General features: G+C 47.1%; 2 protein-coding genes across 3 annotated transcripts in view; both read right to left on the bottom strand.

Moving 5' to 3' along the window:
• Window positions 1–2,805, bottom strand: part of iqsec2b (IQ motif and Sec7 domain ArfGEF 2b) — a 28,028-nt gene extending 25,223 nt beyond the window's left edge. Inside the window, exon 1 of the mRNA XM_070967592.1 lies at window positions 990–2,805. Within this exon, the coding sequence (XP_070823693.1) occupies window positions 990–1,450 (461 nt within the window). The 5' untranslated portion in view covers window positions 1,451–2,805. The remainder of the gene's footprint in view (window positions 1–989) is intronic.
• Window positions 2,806–4,245: 1,440 nt separating this feature from the next.
• Window positions 4,246–22,149, bottom strand: part of LOC139335276 (membrane-associated guanylate kinase, WW and PDZ domain-containing protein 1) — a 37,642-nt gene continuing 19,738 nt past the window's right edge. The window contains exons 6-18 of one of the 2 annotated variants that reach the window (XM_070968806.1): window positions 19,946–20,141; window positions 18,452–18,522; window positions 17,234–17,395; window positions 15,957–16,479; window positions 15,225–15,780; window positions 14,833–14,896; window positions 14,333–14,746; window positions 9,426–9,626; window positions 9,267–9,343; window positions 8,968–9,114; window positions 8,391–8,529; window positions 7,944–8,047; window positions 7,241–7,454 (exon numbers count right to left, since the gene is read on the bottom strand). In XM_070968806.1, the coding sequence (XP_070824907.1) occupies window positions 7,386–7,454; window positions 7,944–8,047; window positions 8,391–8,529; window positions 8,968–9,114; window positions 9,267–9,343; window positions 9,426–9,626; window positions 14,333–14,746; window positions 14,833–14,896; window positions 15,225–15,780; window positions 15,957–16,479; window positions 17,234–17,395; window positions 18,452–18,522; window positions 19,946–20,141 (2,723 nt within the window). In that variant the 3' untranslated portion in view covers window positions 7,241–7,385. Of the gene's footprint in view, window positions 7,455–7,943; window positions 8,048–8,390; window positions 8,530–8,967; window positions 9,115–9,266; window positions 9,344–9,425; window positions 9,627–14,332; window positions 14,747–14,832; window positions 14,897–15,224; window positions 15,781–15,956; window positions 16,480–17,233; window positions 17,396–18,451; window positions 18,523–19,945; window positions 20,142–22,149 lie in introns of both variants that reach the window. The other variant, XM_070968805.1, reaches the window with a different exon arrangement.

Below are 22,149 nucleotides of genomic sequence, written 5' to 3'. Positions count from 1 at the left end.
TAAGACACCCCCAGGGATGAGTGAAGGGGGCCAGAGAGACAGACGAGCGGTGGAAAAAGACGACGCTAATCGATAAGGGATTTGGTCAAGCCTGAATCAATCGCTGATAAGAGGATTGGGACCATAAGAAAACAGATAACGAGCAGAATCCAGTAATAACTGCTGAGATGATAGTGTGCAGAGAAATGTTATCATATGCACAAAGACCGAGGCTTTCTGTCACTAAGGCTGCAACAATATATTTCACTGAGTACTTTTTCACATGAATTGCTGCCTACTCACAAAGCTTAATGCATCCGGAACAAAAGCTCTATCTGTGTGTGTGCGTGGTTAAGTAAAAAGCGAGGACAGATGCACTTGCTGTTGGTCAAAGCTGTGTTTGCAGCACTCTAACTTCAGGTCAGCCTTGAGTTTGGGGTGCTGGTGGTGGTGTGGAGGGGTGGGGGGGTGTGGGGGGCAGCCTACAGTTCAGAAAAGAAAAACACACTTTTAGCAAACAGTGGGCGGATTCTTCATACAGGGGGGCCTCGCCGGTCCAGAGAGTTCAAACCACCATAAAAAAGACCCATAACCCTCCAGCCTGGAGTCCACTTTCCGCACTTACTATGCGACTCCTACGCGGCTCACATAATAGACTGTGATCTTTACACAAATCAAACCCTCTGCGGGCATAATCACACACAGCACGAGGAAATTGACATCTTGAGCACTTATCTTTGTACCCATAATCCTTCAGCATGTTGTCTCATGGTGGTGTATTTAAAAAAATCTCTTCATAGGTTTAGTCCCATTACTGCGAGGATTAGCTCTGATGACTAGAAAGGCTGCAGCTCCACACAGCCTGTCATTATGAGGGCTTAGCATAGAAATGTTCTGTCACATTGGATATTATGCAGAGTGTGGTCAGCGCTATATTTTAGAGCAACCTGGTCAGGATCACTGACATCCCTGTAATCTGACATGAAGCTCATCATTCAGTTTCAACTTACTTTCTACGAATGGTGGAGCTGGTGTTGGTGTCTGTGCTGTCAGTGCGCTCAAGCCGGTCTCGCTCGGTGGTGGAGGAGCCGCAGGAGAGACCTCGGGTCAGCCTGGTGTGGGTCCTCCTCTCCCTGCTGGGCCCTGGAGTAGTGGCCGAAGCAGCTGCCGCCTGAGCCGTCGAGGTGCTACCGTTCCCGCTGCCGCCGCCGCCACCGCTGCCATGATGGATGGGGAGGGACAGAGGCTGGCTGTGGTTGTGGTTCTGCTCGGGGGTGTCCGAGCCAGGCGTCCGTGGGCTGCGCTCCTGCCTCAGGTCCTGGTTCTCCTGGCTGACCCGGTCCAGCTGGCCCTCCAGCTCCTCGATGCGCCGGCGCTGGGTCTCCAGGAGCTTGGCCTGGCTCTCGATGATGTTGTTGAGCTCCAGGAGGTACTCCACTGCCCGGTTGGGGCTCTCTGGGCTGGTCTCCATGGTGGGCCTCTTGGGGTATGACCACCACCAGCCACCACCACAGTTCCGACCCCGTGGGGCCGAGATCCACCCCCCCCACCAGCCCTGATGAGTGGGGGGGAGGGAGGGACCAACGAAGGCTGTAGTGAAGATTAACTAATGCCTTCAGATCTTCAGAAACAGGAAGTCACGGAGATTAAAAGGTTGAAAGTTCAGAACGACTACATATCCCCAAATCTGAGGGCAGAAATGAGCATTATAGCATCTCAGTAGCCATTAGAAATGTTGCAAAGCTGAGAAAAGAGTTCAAAGCTCAAAAAGAAGCTCAAGACTCTGTTGATTGTCTGATATCCTGGAATCACAGTCATTTTGAAGGACCACGCCAAATCAGCCAGGAGCGGGTCAAGAGTTTGGGGCAACATGATGAATATTAATTCGTTAAGCAAAAGATTCAAAAAGAAGATTGACTGGGAGGGAGCGACAGAGGTAAGTATTGTCTAAAAGAGGCTGATGAAAGATCCATAATGAACTTCAGCTTGCTTTGATGGCTCAAACACACAGAGGAGGATATCAGTGCATCCAGTGACCTGTGACATACCCTGCTCATTAACTTCAAGAGCTCTGATATGAGTTCATGATCAAACATGTCCAGAACTGCCACTCCTAAGCCTCCTCGACATACAGGGGAAGGGGGGATAGGGGTAAAAGGGGGGGTGACTGTTTTTATGATCTACCACCAATTATAAGGCACTGTCAATCATTACATAACACAGAAAATTCTGCTCCCTCCCACGTTGAACATCCCCGCAGTCTATCATCGTCGCTTTCAACCCATGGCTTGATGTGTCTTTACAGCACAGAAAGTGAGCAGAGGTGGCTGACTAAGTTCATTCTCCAGGTCCAGACCCTCCCCTCTGCTCCGACAAATTACATCCTAGAGCGTTAAATTCAGATTTAGTTCCCAAACTGTGCGTCTGTGCGCTTTTTCATCCGAGAATAATGCAGAGTTTACTCCCGCGTCACGCATTCATGAGCACCAGTCTTGGAGATAAAATGTCTCCAGTTAAAGATCAACAACTATCCGGATTCTTTTTTCTGACAACCCGAAAGTCTCAATAGGCTGTGGCAAATCTTTAAACTGTACTTTCGTGTTTGCCGCTCTCGGCGCTGACCTGAAATCGGTTTAAACGAACAGGTTGAGTTTTTTCCTACTTATCTGAGGCGAGTTTCAGCTGTGTCAGGTCGGTAATCCAAGCAGCAGCGCGGCGGTGGATCTGCTTTGCGGTGGCGCAGAAACGCGGAGAGGTTTCGCTCCTTGAGAGTCTGAACTGCAGCGATGCGTGCGGCTTTTCCTCCGAGCGCATCACTGTCAAGACGGCCGCAGTGACGACCGACTTCCGGACAAGATTTTCAAAGTAAAGGCTTAACGCGCTGAGTGCCGTGCAGAGAACTGCAGGGGAAACTAAAGGCATTTGCAGGAAAAGATTAATAAAAGCCCAAGTAGCCATTAAATGACAGGTTTTATTATTGTGTCGTGCTTACATCCTGCGTTGTCTTACATGACGCCAAATGTATAAAAAAAATACTAGGACTAAAAAAGACAAAAACAAATAGGTCGAAGTAATTTTGTTTGTTTGGGTGTTTACAATAAATAAAATACTGCACAAAACAGGAGATATCAGATCAACACTGCTTAAATAATCCATCTTTTGAGAGATAGAATAACAATGTACCAATTCTGACCAGTCACAAATTTTTGTTCATCTAGACATCAGAATATTTATTGTGTTTGTTTGATTTGTTTTCTTGAGCCATTTCATGCAATTCATCATTAGGACAAGAAGCCAATTTAGGATTACAATGATTAATTGTAAAAATCTATATATAATAATAATAATAATAATAATAATAATAATAATGCATCGTATATCAAGCCGATTTCCATTCAAATTACTGAGGAAAGTTTGCTCTCTGGAATAAATAAGCGTGCGTGACGTTTTATTTTGAAGGTAAAGTCAGAGTCTCACTCTGCAGCTTTGTAACTTTACAGACTTCAGGAACCCTGTTGAGCGCCTATGAATCAGAAGTGCACATGTAGAAAACAATTCTTCACATTATGATGCCTACGGAGCTGCTCTCTTCAACATTTCCCAATAACTGAAATCCCTAAGTTTGATTTGAGGCCTCACTTTGTTTCCTCACTTTAACTCCATCTGAGTGCAGCGCTTTTATTACTGCGATGATTTTTTTTTTTTTTTTTGCGTCTGAGCTGACTTGAACAGAAGGATGCGGCTTAGGACAACATGAGAGAAAAGGCAGGCCTCAGAGCGATGTTATTTTTAGTGGCAGCGCTCAAGTGCTCATATCAGAGCTGAGACACTGGCTATAAATTCACCCGCATGTGTATAATAGCTCGCACAGGTGATGCTGCTCTGCTGTACAGTATGCGGCACTAATATTAGAGTGGAGAGCTCGCATGGAAAATGTAAAAGCCCTGTTCTCCCAAAAAGCAGGTTTAATAATTAATCTGTGGAATATGATCATATTTGGACCCTGCTTGTGACCACGGACAGGAGTGATAGTCTTATTTATTTTTATTCTCACGCATTTCAACCTGTTTCTGATCATATATCATATTTCATGGCGTCCTTAAAATAATCTCAAATCTCTCTCTCACACACCTCCATCATGTCAAATCCCATCTCTCCCAAATGTGCTGTAGCATGTAATTTTGCTGCCATCTGCTGTCCATTACTGTGGCTCTCCTGGTGTTCAGAAAAGCAATAAAAAGAAAGACATGCATGAGCACTGAGGAAATTGGTTGAGCAGTTTATTCAGAGTTTTTATTAGAACGTGTTTACAGTCCGGCCATATAATCCCCCTTAGGAAATGAAAGTCTAAAAAAAGAACATTAGCAAACGTTATAAAATAACTCTTACATATCGGCTACCAAGCTACTCTGTGTGGTCGTTGGTTTGGGGGGAGACAGTATGTTGGTTTGGTCACTGTGATGCCATTTCTGGACGGCACAGTGATGCAAACAAATGGAAAGGGCACACCAAGCAACTCATTTCAGTGCTGCAGTTTGTTCAAAACGGGCACACGTGAAGGAATGACTTCACTTCTTGCATCCATCTCTAGATGATTATGGGCTGGTAACAAACAGCTGTAACAGTCTGCGTCTCCTAATGCTGCCATAAAGAATCAACACAACGTTGCTTTAACGTCCAAATAACACGAATCCTCTCTCTGTTACGAAAAGGGCGTGAAGTCACTTTGTAGCTTTTCTTCCTCATGGCTTATCTAGAGCAAAGTATCTGAAAACCTGAGTATTTCAAAAAAGATAATTTCATAGAAAAATAACATTTCACAGTATCCATTCAGCTTTTTTCTGTAACAGAATTGTTTTTTTTTTTAAAAAGAGAGCAAAACAAAAGGATGTGCTATTCTGCCTTCTTCGACGCGACACTGAGCTCAGATCCTGCAGAGGCTTATGATTATTATTTCTGTGGATTCACAATAATAAGGGCCTTTTTTGGCATGACTGAAATCACTCAACGGCCCGCCCGCCTCTTTCGTGTTAGAGACCTCAGAGCAAAGGGTTTTCACAGTAAGAAAAATCAGTGGTTAGGATAAAGTGGTTTATGTTACCAAGGCAACTGTACGTGGCACGATGGGCACGGCACTCTCTAGAGTCTAGATAGTGGCTTTGTTCTGACCCCACATACACAACATTAACAGTACGAGAAATATGCACAGTAGATGCATACTTTTGGCATCTTTTGCTGACTTCTGACGCAGGGTACAACATAATAGAGTATCCTTATCCACACTCAAGCAGCCTATTAGAAAACATTCATTTCTGAATAGGGCAGGTATAATATAGTTCTGTGTTTACAGTTTCACGAAAGCTATACCAATTTTCACTTAATGTCTCATCACACGTTAATAAATAATATGAACGGGTATGTAATATATAGATATACTGCATATGTTTATATTCATATAGACATATCATGATGTATTACAGTACAGTAATACAAATCAGGGCTTGGCTCCAGTTAGTATTTACAATAGGTTCTGTCATTTATTTCTCTACACATATGTACAGAATATAGATTTCACGCCTGCCATGAAAGGGGATTTGCATTAACACCATCGAATATTCAGTTAGACGGAACAACATCACAAGTCGAGGCGTCGAAGTGTCACATAAGACAAAGAGGATATTGTACGAACATGTTACACTGCGTCCTCTGAGACCGGGTCGGCGCGGCTCACTGGAAATGGATGGCTGATAGTCCTGTACAGTTGCATTATTATTGCTCGGTATCTTCATGAGGTATAAGTGAATGTCTATGCAGTCTTTGTACAGTCGGGGGGGGGGCATTCTGCAAAAAGTCGCTTGAAGACAGAGATGCAGAGAGGTGAGTGAGACGCAGGAAGTAGGATGAACCAAGATGTCTGAAATACCTTGTTGTCCTGGAAACATTTATCACAAACGTAAGGAGAGGAGTGAGATGCAGCGACAGCGAGACAAAGATAACGCCTTTCGCCAGCAGCGCAGACAGAGCTCTGCCACGTCGGCGTCATTTACGAGTTCAAATGAGATGTCGGTGCTGAATCAGCCGGAGGTCAGCTGTAAAAAGGCACAAAGAATATGACTTCGTACGACTGTTGATATCAAAGTGACTGAGAGAAAACGTTGGTCGTGTGGGTAGCTGCAGAAAACGAGTCGATGTCTAACAGTGTGAGACTGACAGAATCTGATACGGCGTCATTCAGCTGCTGCATGCTCTCCTTCCGGTGAAAAATCAAGAGACAGCGCTTCTTCCTCCCCCTCGCCCCGGCCGTCTCCCGGGGCGCCCGTGCCCCTCCGTGACCTGAGCCACCCTCTGCTGGCTGGGTGCGAGCCAGGGGCCTGGCAGCACCTCGGCCCTGCGCCCGCCTCCTTCTGTGGCGGCCAGAGAAAGGCCTGAGATGCTGGCAGCGGACGTGCTGCCGTCAGATTGGCTGCCTCCAGACTCTGACTCATCATCCCCCAGCTGCTGCTGTACGGACAGTGAGGAGGTGAGGAAGGAGAAGGGCTTTTTCTGTGACACCAGATCTATCACAGCAACACTCGGTAAAGGCCTCTTGCTCTGTGCGCCGTCGTCGTCCTGACCCTCGTTCAGCTCGGTCGTATTATTTTCATCATCCGGCGACCTCTCCTGCTCCTCCTCGCTCCTCATCCCTCTGTACTCTGCTGCCACGTCCCAGTTTTCATCTCTCTCCTGCTCCCAGTTTTCTTTGGGCCTGGGAAGCTTTTGGTTCGGACTCGGAATGGGTAGAAAAACATCCTCACTCTCCTCTCTCTCTAAACTGACTCTCTCCTCCACCTCCTCCGTCCTTTCTTCCACCTTTTCCTCCACAGCAGGTGCCTCCTGCTCTCTCTCTTGCTCATACTCCTCACCCTCTACCTTCCTCACCCTCTCCTCCACAGCAGGTTCCTCCCGCTCTCTCGCTTGCTCAGGCTCCTCACCCTCTACCTTCCTCACCCTCTCCTCAACAGCAGGTGCCTCCTGCTCTCCCTCTTGCTCAAGCTCCTCACCCTCTACCCTCCTCACCCTCTCCTCACTTCTACTTTTCCTCTCTCTGCTTTTTCTCCTCCCTCTCCCTCTCTCCCTCTCCCTTTTCCTTCCCCTCGCGGTCCCTCGTTCTGTCTCACTGTCATCAAAATTCCTGAGGGCATCTCTGGGCAAACTCTGAGTCCCCCCTTTCCTCCTCCTCCTCCTCCTCCTGTCCCCAGCTTCCCGAGACCCCTCTCCCCGCTCAGAGATGGGGCTTTGCAAACCCGAGCGCCCTCCTCCCTCTGAGCCCCGTCTTGTCCTTCCTGTCCCTTTCCCTTTCTCGCGTCCATGTGAAGACCTGCTTCTCTTCTTCTGCTTCGAGCTGTGGCCCTTCCGCCCGGTGGAGTCTACTGCAGCCAAACCCTGCTCCTTGGGGTGATGCAGGAGGGAGGGGGAGGTGATTTTGTGCTCACGGCCTGGACACACATTACATGGAGGGGAAGGGGTGGAAAAAGTGAATGGGCAGGTAAAATAGAGGAAGAACAAAATTAGTTTTATGTAATCTGTTATTGAAGAGCTCTGAAATCAAGTGTTTTTTGTTGCAGTTGGGGTGCATTAGGTCAGCTTGCATAACAACAGCTGCTCTTCTATTTTAGTGCAACCTTCAGATGAACCTTTATGAGAAATATGACACGCATCTAATTACCACTATGCTCCATAATAGTGTAATTATGCTGTACTCTTCTTTAAAGCTTCTTTCAGCATGCCTACAAATTGTGAAGCTGGCGAACCAGGCACCAAATTTTAAACACGGTAAATTTCTACACCATTACTTAAGTTGCTGATGAGTCGTATACTCTAATGAGGAGTCAAACACACAGGCTGTGAGGTGCCTTTCACTACGAGTGAAGACAGGAGTGACTGAGTAGAGGAATGTAGAGAGACAGAAAAATGGGAGAACTAACAGGAACCATTACCAACCGCGTATTCTCTGTCCGTCCAATGACATAGAAGCAAGGCTCGCCTAGCTTGGAGTTGGTCATACATAGAGACAAACTGGAGAGCTCCACTGAGAGAGAGAAAGAGGAAAAAACAGAAAAGACAAGAAAGGAAGGAGCGGAGAGGAGACAAATGTTTGAAAGAAGGAAAATCCACAGGGAGAAGGTGTATTAAGCAAAAGATGAGCCACAGGTGCAGATGGGTTAAGAGGTAGGAAACACCACAAAAGAAGAAGAAAGAATAAAAAGGCACAAAGTGTTTTAGTTCGAATCAGTCCCACCAAAAGAAGAGAGGAGATTACACACCCAAGAACAATGCATCACATGTAAAAGTTAAGAGGTTCTCCGTTTTTTAACATCTTATAATTTCCCCTGTACACACATGGTGGGAGCATCCTGAAATATGTGTCTCACCATAGTCGGGCACGTAGCCGTTTCCTCTCTTGAGCACCAGGTGGATGCGGTGGCCTCCTCTGCGGATCTGCTCCACCGCCTGGCTGTGGGTCATCCCTGCTGTACTGTCCCCATTGATCTCCACGAGCTGATCGCTGACCTGCAGCCGCAGCACACAAACACAATCATGGCAGGAACACACAGATCTGATTAACATTAACGGTGGATCTTCCCATTTCATTTCCCATTTACATCTGCACTGGTATCCTGGCTATGACTTGGTGTTTGGAGCATCCTGGTTATGATCTGGTGTTTGGAGCATCCTGGTTATGATCTGTGCATGTAAACAGCTTATCCTAGTTTCAGAAATCCTGATCTTATCCTGGTGTTCAGAAATCAGCATATGCTATCTGGATGGAAAGCAGGAAAACGTGGCATGTAAACACCTTATCCTGGTTTCTGAACATCCTTTGCTGGCACAGACCACAGTGGCTGAGATGGAGGGTAATTCAGATATAAATACTTCACAGTCGAAGAGGACAGGGAGTAGTATATGTATATACACAAGCTGTGAAATGCACACAGCAAACTGCCACACCTGCATTTTTTGGCTGCGTGAGGCCGGCCCCCCCTCCATCAGTCCCAGGACGTAGAGACCCATGTTGTACTCGCTGCCTCCTCGGAGGCTGAAGCCGAAGCCCGAGGGCCCGCGATCCAAGTCGACGCTGTAATATCTGGAGTCGCGCTGGGAGACAGAGAGTGCAGAGAGAGCGAGAAGGAGGGCTGTTAATCATCACTGCAGTAAATATTTTTCACTGGCAGAGGGCGAGGTGAGTCACAGCAAAGTCAATTCAGTGATCATGAAGCACACGTTGTTCATTATGGTGCTGCCCTCACCTTCGGACGCGACCTTTGACCCTTTCTGCTTCTGTGACCGGGGTCATAGTCAGTGGTTTCTGAAAGGCTGGAGGAATCTGAAAAACATGATGTATTCAGAACCAGGCTCTGTACGTGTATGTATGCATGTGTCTCCTGGACACTCTTGTCTATGCTTACAGGTGCTGGGACGGGGGACAATAGTGAGGCGCAGCGTGTTTCCAGCTCGCCGAAGGATCTGAGCAAGCTCCCGATGAGGCAGAGTCACCACGGAGCGTCCCTCCACAGCCTCTAATCGATCTCCAGGCCAGATCTGACCGCTCTTGGCCGCTGGGCTGCTCCGACGGACCGTCACAAACCGGTGAGGGAGAAGAGAAGCAGCTGAGGAGAGGAAGGAAAACACCAAGCATCAACTGCCTTGAATGACTGTATGACTTGTTGAGTTGCTGCGGGATCATGAAACTCCATCAAGCTCCAAAACTTTCCTTTTAACTGAAAGGCAGCGAGTAACAAGTGGGGTCAAATATAGACTCATTTAAAAGCTGGAAGATTGATTTCACCACTGCCTTTGCCAGAAATCCTAAAACAAGCTGTAATTAAGCTTTGGATGATTTTTGGCAGGGTTTACTTTATAAATTACTTCCCACAGAAGCCTTTCTTTACACCTCCCCCACCGTCTCCTTGAAACACTCTCCTCTTCTCCTTCATCTTCCCATCTATCAACCTCTCCCTCCGTCCGCTGACACACCGGGAACTGTTTTCCGCTGTTCAATGATTTGTCTTGCTCCTCAAGAACAAACTGTCACGGGACACGAGCTTTCCAGCAATATTTTCCTGTCCTGAATCTGTCAAACTGCACATAACGACAGGCTTTGGATATTTACACTTCGGTTTTACAGCGTCAGTGATTCTTATGCTCAGCTCCTCTCAGATCCACAAACTCGCAGTCTGTCTGCATTAGGATGCCACTAGCATACGAAACGCACACTTAAAAACACACGCAGCAATATTTTGTTCTTTCTGCTGGCACCACGAAACGTCCTTCTCCTCCGTGTGGGAAAAAGCTGTCCGTCTTCTCCCACCCCTTCACTGCTCAAACACACCTCATTATCAGCTTTGATAGGCAGGAGAGTGCAGCTGAGGTCACAGATGATGTGCAGGTTTCCTTGCTGTTAGATTCAACTGACCTCTGAACTGAAGCGAGGGGGGACAATTAGCTTCATGCATCAAGAACTCAATTTGTCTTATCTTCTGAACAAAGAGATCACTCACAATTAAGCTTAATTCTGGTCACTGTCTGAGGCTGATGAGAAAAGCCTAAAAATAAATTTGCCTCGCCTGTAATCTTCTGTGCAAACTAAAAAGCTTCTTACAGTTTTCAGCTGGACAGTCTGTCTGCTTAGACTTCTAATTCTCTCTTCTGTTCCCTTTCTGTATCTTAGCAAACTCCCTATTAGTCTCTCTATGACCCCTCTTTGAGGGTATGCTGTGTTTTGGTGACAGCTGGCCCCTCTAGAGTCTTGCCAGTGGCCTTATGTAACCCATCAGGCAGCATAAACATTTTGAGACTCTCATTCAGCTGAGGCCCACAGTCAGCGTATGTCCCCCCAAGATAAAAATCGCATGTTTAAGTTGTCTTATAGAGGGCTGTGACATGATTGTTAATGGCTTAAAATGATAATTTTGGGGGCACATAATATGAGCTGAAGTGTGTGTCACACTGGAATGATGATCCCGTTAAAAGGTACATCCTATAATTCACAGTCCAGAGACACATCTCCAATCTGGGCCTAATCTGGGTGACCCAGGCAGAAACGGCAATCAGGTCAAATCAAAGCCAAGGCAGCTTTGCAAATAGTCTTCTTATCATGCATAATACATCTGTCCGACATCAACAGTCGCCAAACACATGAATACACATGCAACAGCCATGCTCGCACGCACCCAGCACCATTGTGCGCACACACACACACGTGTAACACCACACACACATACACAGTGACTCACACGCAGAGTGATTGGGACAGATGTACTCAGACACACACACCCACACACAAACACGCACACATGCTTAAACTACACACAGATGCGTCCAAATGGACTGCTTTATATTAGTGTCTTTTCCTCTGGCTCTCCATGTTCTCCTGTCCAGAGTAATCCCACTGCGGTATGCCCAGCAGCCAGCAAGCCTCTGACGCGCTGCACTGATCACCGCTCAGGAGTGGTAGCAGCCCCCCTCCCCGCCATCGTAAAATCCCCCTCTACAGCCCAGATGCATCAACCGGTGCAGACGTCCCCACAGCAGCCTGCAGATGCTCAGTGCATGTCGGAGGAGAGGAGACAGCACTGTTGATCTTTAGCAGGATCATTCATACAGCATGAATACAGCATAGTGTGCGTGCAGGTTCGTTGATGCTCATTCTGTTAACATTCATTCTACTGCACGTGTGGCTCTAACACACAGACCATGACCACATCACTACATCATGTCATGTGCAGTTTTAAGTCTGAATGGGTTAAAAATACGTGAAATTTCCCTTCATCTGTGACTGTCGCTGCAATTATCATCTAGAATAACTGTCAAAACAACCCTAATACGTATGGATCACAGCATCAGGGACATCTAGAACATGTCTCTAACTTTCATACCGCCAAAGTCAAAGCATCTGATCGAGCAAACTTTAGTGTGCAGCACAGAATCACACCCTCCAGCTCATGCACAAAAGCTAAACGAGAAACATTGCACCAAACCAGCACCCTCCCATTTTCTAGTAAACATGAAACGACAAGTGGAGCGAATAATTACGTTTAGACTCCTTCACAGTTTTCAAAGCAGACTGTAGCCTCTCCAGCATGGCTCTTTGATTAACATGCGCAGGAAAACAAACCAAAAAAATGAAAATAAAAATCCTAAATTCCGTGTCAGGCCGCTTGGAGTCACATGAAACGGTCAACAGGAGCTAAAGCACAGGTTTGCTGTCCCCTCTGTTGCTCCTCTGCGAGGGAAATGTTCGGTGTAGCATTTCTCTTAAGCATTCAGAGAGCAGTGGAGAGAGCGGGAGGTAGGTGGGAGGCGGAGGGAGGGAGAGATAGAGAGAAAGAGAGAGAGATAGAGGGAGGGGGGAGTTTAATCTTTTGAAAAACCAGACTGGACGCTTTTACTGCAGAGTAAAGGGGTGAGAGAGGGAGAGAGCGGGCAGGAGTGAGGGAGTGAGAGGTGGAGAGAAAGACTGATGAGGGGGGAGAGAAAGGGAGAGGACATGATGGAGGATGAAAGCAGATATGGGGAGACGGACGGGACTTCTCTCTGTGACATGACAGGAGTGAAATGAGGGGGAGAACGAGGACACCGTGGAGATGGAGGTTTGAGGAAGCTGGGAGGGTGGAGGGTCCCTGTGCTGCAGAGACAGGTGCACCTACAACCTTAATCTCCCCATGAAAACATAAACGTGTGTTCGCTCAGGCCATAAAGCAAATTGAACTGCATCAAGCTGCAACAGAGGGCAGCCAATGCAAGACAAAGGAAGGGGGGTGGGTGATACATCATGGGGATGCTGCGGTTAAACTGCTATTCAGAAGCACTACGCTAAATGCTAATAAGGACAGGACGTGTTCGCTTCCCAGACAGAACATAAACAAGCCTCCACGTCCTGTCAGGTCAGAGCGGGCAGAGAAATACAGAGTGACGTACTGGTGATGTGATACTTTCAATTCAGTCTGCAGGACTCACTCGAGCTGACCAACAAGGATGCACTGCTACATATAAAACCTGTGCTTAACATGCAAACATTGTTTGACATTTGGGTTACGTTTATCCACTTATGCTGAGAGTTAGATGAGAAAATCAATGCCACTCTCGTGTCTAAATATTTAGCTTAGCTTGGAAATAATGAGACAGAGGGGGAAAACAGGGGGGAACAGCTGGCGTGGCTCTGTCTGAAGCTAACAAAATCTGCCTACCAGCACCTCTAAAGCTCACTAATTAACACGTTACATCTTGTTTGTTTGATCAGTAGAAGCGTTAAAATGACACAAGGCGGTTTAATGGGGGATGTTATGTGCTGGAGTACTTTTTCCTGGAGTTTCATCATCAGTACAATTTCCACCATCGCTACGTCAATCAGCTGCTGGCTCTAGCTTCATCTTTACAGACATGATTAGGGTATCGATTTTCTCATCTCTCTCTCTGGAGAACAGTGAATAAGCATATTTCCCAAACTATTCCTTTAATAAGCCAGTCCATCTGATGTCATGCATAAGATTCTGAATATTAACTCCAACAACAGCAGCAGCAACATCAGCCCATCCCTCAGGAGCAAACAACCGCCCACGAGGAAAATGTAAGCCTACAGGCACAGGAACCCAAGTGTGTGTGTGTTTATAGGATCTTTGCAAGATCGTATAAAAACAGAAAAATGTCGTCCAGAGACGAGAAGCTGTACATTAACATGTGAGCTGTGGGTGCACCTGCGTGCAAACTGATGCTGATATATTTTTTATTTGGTTTTGTTATCCTGGCAGATTCAACCAAGCATGTTATGGCACCGTACCGCCATGGGGGGCATCAGTAGCTCAGACTTAAATATGGAATGTGGACTGCCAACGTGCCCTTGAGCAAGGCACTGAAGCCCTACCTGCATGGAGCGTCTGACTGATAGCTGTTTGTGCGGGTGTGTATTTCATGCCTGAGTGTGTGTGAGTGATGATCAATATTAAATATTAAAAGTGACAGCAGTCAATGCCAAATCTGAATTCCTTCAACAATTCGAATAAAACCATCTTTAGGGGAAATAAATCATTTACAAGAAAACAGTTGATGATGCATCATGACTCATCTGATGGCAGGTAGCCATGGTGACCACTTCTTAATCTGTAATTACCTAATGGTGCGTCTGTCCACAAGGGCATCCAAGTGAAACCTGCTTCCCTGGGCAGGTAACCAAATGGTTCTACTGGGCCAGAAAAGTTCAGGTAACGCTACGTAACGTCTGTCCACTCTCACGTCATCAGATGAAAAATCACAGCTCTACAAACCAAAGCATGTGCTGTATTTAAAGGATATAGCTTGATGCACAGGCGGCGCTCACCTTTGCCATTCTCCACATCCTGAGAGGCGATGACGAACCCAAAGCCCTCTCCCGGCTTTCTCCTCAGCTCCACATCAAACCCTCGGAGCGGCCGAGTTCTCTCGCCACTCTGCCTCTCTAGACCCGAATCAGGCACCGCGACGCCGTCCGCCTCGTCCTCCAGGCCCGTGTTGATCCAGTCTTTGGGTTCCATGGTCAGGGTCACTGGAATCGACTCCAAGAAACTGGTGCTCTGGATGAGAGAGGAGCGCACTGGGGCCGGGGAGGGAGGTGTGCTAATGGACGTACGAGGCATAGGCAACGCTTCTGGGAGCACGGAGGAGTTGTCTGAACCAACAGGTGGAGGAGGCGGGCGGAGTAGAGGTGGAGGGAGTCTCCGAATAGAGCCGGGGGACACGGCTGAATGATAGATGCCTGATAATGACAGAGAACATAACTGTGAGATGGATTTCACCGCAGTCAATACTTTACTTCAGTTTGTAAAATCACGGGTCATTTACCTCCTCTGTAAACCAACAAGATGACTTCTGCCTGTTTGGTGTGTTCCTGGAGAATCGTTTGTACCTGCCAACAAACACACAATTAAACTGTGACTCCTTTTGAGATTTTTTTTGTTGTTGTTTTTTGAGACTAAGCTCCACATTGTTGGTTTAGCATGTTTTAACACAGTGGTTCCCAACACAGGGGCAGTGAGATGAACTGATATGAAGGAAAGAATAAAAAGTCTTTTCCACAAAATTCTAATTATTCTTCAGACTTTTCTCTAATGTTCGTTGTTGTGAAAGACTGTAGTAAGTAAAGATTACAGAAACCTTCTTTGCTTCACTGTTTTTAACACTGTGAATTGTGTATAGTTCACATAACTTCTCCTAACTTCCCTCCCATCGACCACCTGTGCAAAGCTGAGACTCTGGACATCCGCTCCGTTGATTTTGACTATAGCATCCCCTGGCTGCAGGGAGTTGCACTGCTTCCTGTCCCAGACTCTTTTCACTATAGTCATCCTGCCCCCTGGACCGCCGGCCGTCACGCTGAAGCCGAGTCCTCGGTCTCCTTCGCTCTGTGCCAAGGCCACTGGCACCAGCTCCCCTCCGCTCAAACTGCCAACTCCGCTGCCCATGCTCATCCCCCCAGGAGAGGACACGCTGCTGGGACTCGCAGTGGGGCTGGTGTTGCTATGGAAACCGTTGAAGCCACGGTGGTGGGGGCTCTCAGGGGTGGGAGGGGGTCTGAGGTGTGAGGTCTGCGGCCTGAAGAGGCGGGAGTGGGCGCTGCGGGGGCCGCCGGGGGAGGACATGGGCCTCCTCGGTGACTGAGGCAGGGGCAGCCGGGACCCCGACAGGGTGCAGGTGGACAGGTCGCTCTCAGACGACTTCGATGTGCCGTAGCGAAGAGGATGAGTAGGCGTTGAGAGGGAGTTATTGTTGTGATTGCGAATAATTGATGCCCTGATGAAAAAGAAAGGGAGGAGACAAAATCAATGACAATTCCAGTAAACCATCAACTATTTGACCGATTTCAGTTTTTCATTCCTCATTCATCCAGTCAATCAAATTTAAACTCATGCATCTCAAAAGCATAATCTCTGCAGGACCCTCCTCTGAGCCACGCGTGCAGGCGTTACCTGTGTGAACCAATGGCAGAAACGACTTCACTGTCACTCTGGCTGGCGAGCGTTGGGTCGAACGACTGCAGCCTCGCTAAACTTCTCAGAGAACGAGGAGGACGAACGGGGGAGGCGGAGGAAGCTGGGTTGCTCATGCTGGAGCGTCTGTATGAGGGCGGCTGTCTGGACATGAAAGACGTGGCATTTCCGTTAGAGTCCAGGGTCACCCCTGGTTCCATGTAGCTCCCGTCACTGTGGACCCCGTTAAAGTGCTGGGTCTGGGGAGTGGGCGTTGGGAGGCGAGGTAGCTGGTGAAGAGGCTGAGGCTGGGTGGTGGTGGGCGGTATGATGGGGTCCCCACTGTCCAGTAGCCTTGGCGGGGGCTGCTTGGGACAACCATCATGGTTGTAGAGCATGGGATACCCTCTTCTCACCTCTACATCTACACTGTGGCCCACGGGCACCGACTTGAGCATCTCTACCACCTCTTTGTGAGACACTCCCAACACACAAACGTCGTTGATGTACACCAGGATGTCCGCTAATAAAGCACAGAAGAAAGCGCATGGATACAGATATCATTACAACACAATTAATGTAATACTTTTTAATGATCTGCAGCATAATTACACACCTTTCCGCCTTTCTGGTGACTTCTGACATCTGTTTTTATGTATTAGCGCTTCAACTTTTTGGACCACTCTCATATGCTTGAGTGTGCAGATAAGTGCAGTCTGCAAATGAAACGATGTCTGTGTGTTTTGTGCGGGTGTTGACTAATCCAACCAACTAATCCCTCTAAACCAGCCTATTAACAGATATGAACTAGATCAGTCCCTGCAGAGACAGCCTGTGCTGCAGTCTCTAAAAGTGGTAATATCTGCCCGTATGGGTATTTATGTGTGTGTGTATGTGTGTGCGTCTGTGCAAGCGGATGCATACCGTTGCATATGTGTGTGCTATGATAGCTTGATTATGTTGTGCTAACCCTGAGGATTAAGGACTGATTGTGATATACACTTGCTGTGGGAGATCAAAATGTATAATCCCAAAGAGTGGAACTAGAGAAACAGCCTGTTAAAACACACCGCTGATTAAAATATTTTCTGTTTTGCAAGATTTCAACAACATCCCTCAGTCTGCACTTATGGCAAGTCCTGTATTATTACTAATAGTATACCAGCAAGCATTGTCTTTGTGTCCTCTCTTTAGCTGACATCACCTCACATATCTCTTTTTTAGCAATGCATTTCAGCTAGATTTCTCCTGAGGTAATCATCCCTGGCTCACCGTACCTGTCTTGAGTGCTGAGGGTCCACTTGCAGTCACACTGTAGACCTGGAGGAACTCTCTTGGCCTGCTGCCCCCGACAATATTGAAACCAAACCCCCTGGAGCCCTTGGTCAAGTGCGTGTGCACAGGGAAACCCCTCAGCTCCCCAGGCTGGTCCGTGAACCCTGGCGGTGACCGAAATATGCAGAGACAGAGAGAGAGGATGAGGTAATGATGACGCTCACCTCCAAGGAAAAGTCGCAAAAGTCTTCATGGCAGCAAGGGTTTAAATAAACATACCACCAGAGCAAAGAGAGAAGCGGTAGCAACGACTACGACTAAATGGCGAGGGCTGTTTTAGGAGTGAGGGAAAAGGAAGCGAGAGAGTCAGAACACTGCAAACCAATCGCCAGATGGCTTTTAACAAAAAATACTTCCAAATAAATAGACATGCACACAAACCCAAAATGTAGGGTGGAAAGGTTGCATGAGAAGCAGATCCATTACAGACCACCTCCTTAAAATCAACAACATAATCCACTGGACTGACCCAGTGCTGTAATCTGCATCTTTTTATTTACTTTTTGCATCACCGAAGTGTTATTACAGATTTTATTTCCCTCCCTTTTTTACTCCTCATTTTAGTTTGCAAAGCAGAACAGCAATCACTTAAACATGCATGCATTTAAACATCCTGGCACATTCTGGCAGTGCCAGTTGGACCCCACTTGTTCCAGATTTTACAGTAATCCCTTCTCATGCAGGTAATTCTGTCCATAATGGAGATTATATCACCTTCTGCTGGTGAAAGGCGTGTACTGCACTTCACTGAGACAAGCAGATGGGTTTCTCACAGTTTGCAATCAGCCATGTCAGACAGACATCAGAAACTAGATTATGTCCTTGTTCTCTTAACAGCGAATCATGTGACCAAATTATGAAATTAAGTTGCCAGTCACATGCCATCCACGTGTCGACCCCGCCAGCCTCAGCAGCACGTCTGGCTCTTCGCCAGCAGCTCCGAGCTTTAGGCCTTAATCACTTACATGTCTCTGTTCAGCTAAAAGCTCATTCCATCTCATTTGACTCTAACAAGCTGGCTGTGTCTGTTGCATCCGTTCTTTACAAATGTGCAGCCTCATTTAGGCTGTTCAACAGTTAAGCGTCGAGTCGGCAGTGTTGCAATAATTACATCCAGGGAGAGACAAGGGAGAAAGAAAGGAGGAAACAAAGAGGCTCACATTCATTTTTGTAGACGGTTTCCCTGCTTGAGGCTCGAGGACTCTGCCAGCTGGTCCTCTTTGGGTTGTGACTTGGAGAGACAAAGGGGCAAAGCGAAAGAAAAGCCTTCCTCTTCAGAAACATAATACTATTTGACATGACAGCATTGGATTTCAATACACTCAGAACAGAGAGGCCTGCCACTGATAGTCATGACAACTTTGTGTTACAGATCTGCTGCATTCGGAGCATGTCTAAAGGAACGGTTTGACATTTCAGGAAACATGCATATTCACTTTCTTACTGGGATTTAGGTGATAAGGTCGTGACCACGCTTATGTTTGTCCTTTACATATAAAGCTGGAGCCAGGAGACTGTTAGCTTAGCTTAGCATAAACCCTTCAAACAGGGGAAACAGAAACAGTTTGCATCCCAACACCCCCCTCCTGTCAAATCCTGTTTCCTATAGCGTTGACCTCTGCGGTTGGGATTAGGGTTTATTGGGTTATGGTTAGGCATCATAGAGTAAGCTGGTTGGTGTTGGGGTAAGGTCGGGTTGAGGTTATGCATGAGACGTTCATGATAACTTTGGGCTCATGTTAAAGCCGGAGTGGGTAATAAATTTTAGAGGCATTTCTTTCTCTTTACATCCAGACAGCATCCAATAAATCAAATGCTCTGGGGAAAAAAAAAGAAAAGAAATCTGGTATCTGTGGCTGTTGCAGGCCTGTAATGAGCCCACCCAATCATCTCATTCAACCCAAATGAAATGATTGGATGCCTACCTGCCTGTTTACCTACGTACCTGCCTACCTGCGTCTTCCACAGGGCTAAGCAGTTTATGTTAATTTTGACATTGTTAGGTGTTTCCTTCCATGTTAATGAGACATGTGGTAGCGAGGACAAAGATGCACTGCGCTCCCCCGTTCAGCAGCTAACACAGTAGCACACACACACAGCAGTGAGCAGTAACTAGCTGATTCAGACTGAAAGCAGCGTCCATGACGGCTATTCTGTTTGTGTTTATATGACAGTGGCATTTAATAGAGCTGTGTATTTATGGATTTATTAAAAGAAGCGGTCTTCCCATCACCACTCCTCTCCCCGTCACTCCCCTGGGCTCGTCCTACAGCTGTACTGAGGCAGTGACCTTTCATGTGATTCGGGGGAGTGGCTTTGGGGGGAGGCATGAAGGGAGGGGGTGGGATATTGGATACAAAATACAGCCTACTCTTGCAGGTTTCTCCAACGTTCCCAACCCCAGCTTGAAGGTAAGGGAATCACAAATCGATGGAGAAAGAGAATAGAAATCAGAAGGCGTGAGCTTTGGAGGTGGTGTTGATTTTATCTTCACAGCTAGCTGTTTCCCACTGTTCCCAATCTTTATGCTAAGCTAAGCTAACCATCTTGTGGCTCCAGCTTCGTATTTAGCAAAAAGATACGAGCATCATCCCGAGTTTCTCATCAAACACAAATTGTTGAACTGTTCCTTTAATGGATTTGTAGCTACTCACTCAATATAGTGAGACTCTCCCGGGTCACTGAAGGCCGGCTCCCAGTGATCAGGCATCACACCCCTCACCCTGGCGCCACTTCTGCCGCCGATGATCCCGTTCTCTATGGCACGACCATCCCCGCTGCTGGATGCCCGGGGTCGCCCGGGGGACCGATGGATGGGAGGAATGCTGCTGCTGACACCTGCAGAGCCGCCTGTGATTACAGTGACAAGAAAAAGTGTTCAAATCAAAACTGAGATGTATCATTTAACAGATGCAGGAGGTGAAAAAGTTCCTCCTACATTCTGTAATGACCGGATGCTGGTAATTCCACCGGGGGCTGTCGGGCACAAAGTCCTGAAGTCAGCATCGCGGCCGGCTCTGTCCTCCCTCTAAGGAGGCAGAGTGTGTGACCATGCATGCTACGCGACCAGCAGAAGAAAAATAAGCATATTTTTTTGCCTAGCTGTCCTTGTAGCTGTCCTTCAGCTGTGAGCTCCAGCGTGGATCTGAAAGACATAACACGGGCGTCCTGAGTCCTGCTGCACACGACAAGTGCTGCCGAACCCATCCACCCACGCAGGATCAGTTCAGAAGATGACTCAGCAGAGGTCAGGGTGTTGGATTGCTCTCTCAAACTCCATCCTGCATCCTGCATTCACACCCCCCCCCCCCCCCCGCCTCCCCTTTAGTCCGGCTGTCTGCTGCCCTACCTGCCTGTTTGGAGCACGTCTCTAACTATCTGGATCTTGGCCTGCCTGCGTTTTTCACCTCCCACTCCGCCCGCCTCTGTCTTATCTTCTGTAGCATTCTGGCTCCCTGCCTCCACCTTTCCTAACACTCAGCCTCCCTGCCTGTCTCCACCAGCACCCTGTGTCGCTGCCTGGCTGCCTCGCCCTAACCATCTAATCTCACGCTCGCCGTCTGTTCGCCTCTGTCGTTCTAGTTTCTTGTTGCCATGCCCTCTCCAGCACTGCCTTCATGATTTTATCTGTATAGATGACCCAAATAACAGTGGTGGAAAGAACAATTTTGAGGGACTTGTCCTTAACTTGACTGCTATAGTTCCAGCATAATTTGAAGATTTAGATATTGAATAAAAGCAAAACATCATAAACTTATGAGATACCTGCATTAATATTTATGATTAATCGGGAGGCTCTGGCTCAACGGGTTGTCTACTAACCACAGGGTTGGTGGTTTGACCCCGGCTCCTCCTGTCCACATATCAAAGTGACAAGGCAATACACTGAGCCTCTAATTGCTCCCGGTGGTCATGCCAGTGTCTTGCTGGCTGCCATCAGTGTGTGAGTGAGTCTGTGAGTGGGTGAATAAGAGGCGAATCTCAATAAACAGATATCTGCACATGAATGCAGAGTCCGTAGGCAAGGAACAGGAGGCACACACTGCCCGAAATGCAATCCCATAACCCTTCGGCTATTGTCTCATGACGATTTAGCTTTTTATTAGCATTTTTCTGCATTCATATGCAAATGTGGGTTCATGGAGATGAGCTGAAATGTCATCTGGAGGTAAAACAAGTTGCTAACTGGACTGTAAACAATGACCAGCGCACGGAGGAGGAACTCTTGACACAGATGGCCGTTATCCGGATATCTGCTGGTTACACCGGAAGTCTAAAAACATCGTTTTTTGCTTCCAGAGGCTGAATTGTCATCAGATAGATAATACTGTAAATAAAAGCACGACAAAAATGCAGCAATTTACCACTTATTAAAAATGTATTTCCTGTTTGGCTTGTGAACCCTTTTGTAAAAAAGCAAGTTTACTTGAGGCCATTTGTCATTCGCTCATTCAACCTTTATTAGAAAAGTCCATAAAAGGGATATAAATGTCGTAACAGAAGCTAGAGACCAATGGATTAAACTATGTTAGTCACACAAGACATTTTTCTGCAAAAAACTGAGCTTTTCTTTAATGGGATTTTGAATGAAGGACATGTACGTGTGATGAAGTATTTTTACATTGTCACATTGGTACTTTTACCCGCATAAAGGATCTGAATGCTAACATCCACCACCGGTGATTAATAAGCCTTTCAAGCCTTAACATAATAAACCACGTCTGGCACAGTGAGTCATCCATCACCTCTTCAGTGAAATAGAAATCTCATGAAAGGAAAAAATCAAAGAGCTCGTGTTGGCCACTGTTACGTGAATTTAAATGCGTTTTACTTCCTCGTCACATGACTCTTCCCCGTC

Source organism: Chaetodon trifascialis, chromosome 8 (genome assembly GCF_039877785.1).
Source record: "Chaetodon trifascialis isolate fChaTrf1 chromosome 8, fChaTrf1.hap1, whole genome shotgun sequence".
In the NCBI taxonomy this organism is placed as follows: domain Eukaryota; kingdom Metazoa; phylum Chordata; class Actinopteri; order Chaetodontiformes; family Chaetodontidae; genus Chaetodon; species Chaetodon trifascialis.
Note: the sequence above shows the minus strand (reverse complement) of the source record. Positions and strands in the feature narration are given on the sequence as shown.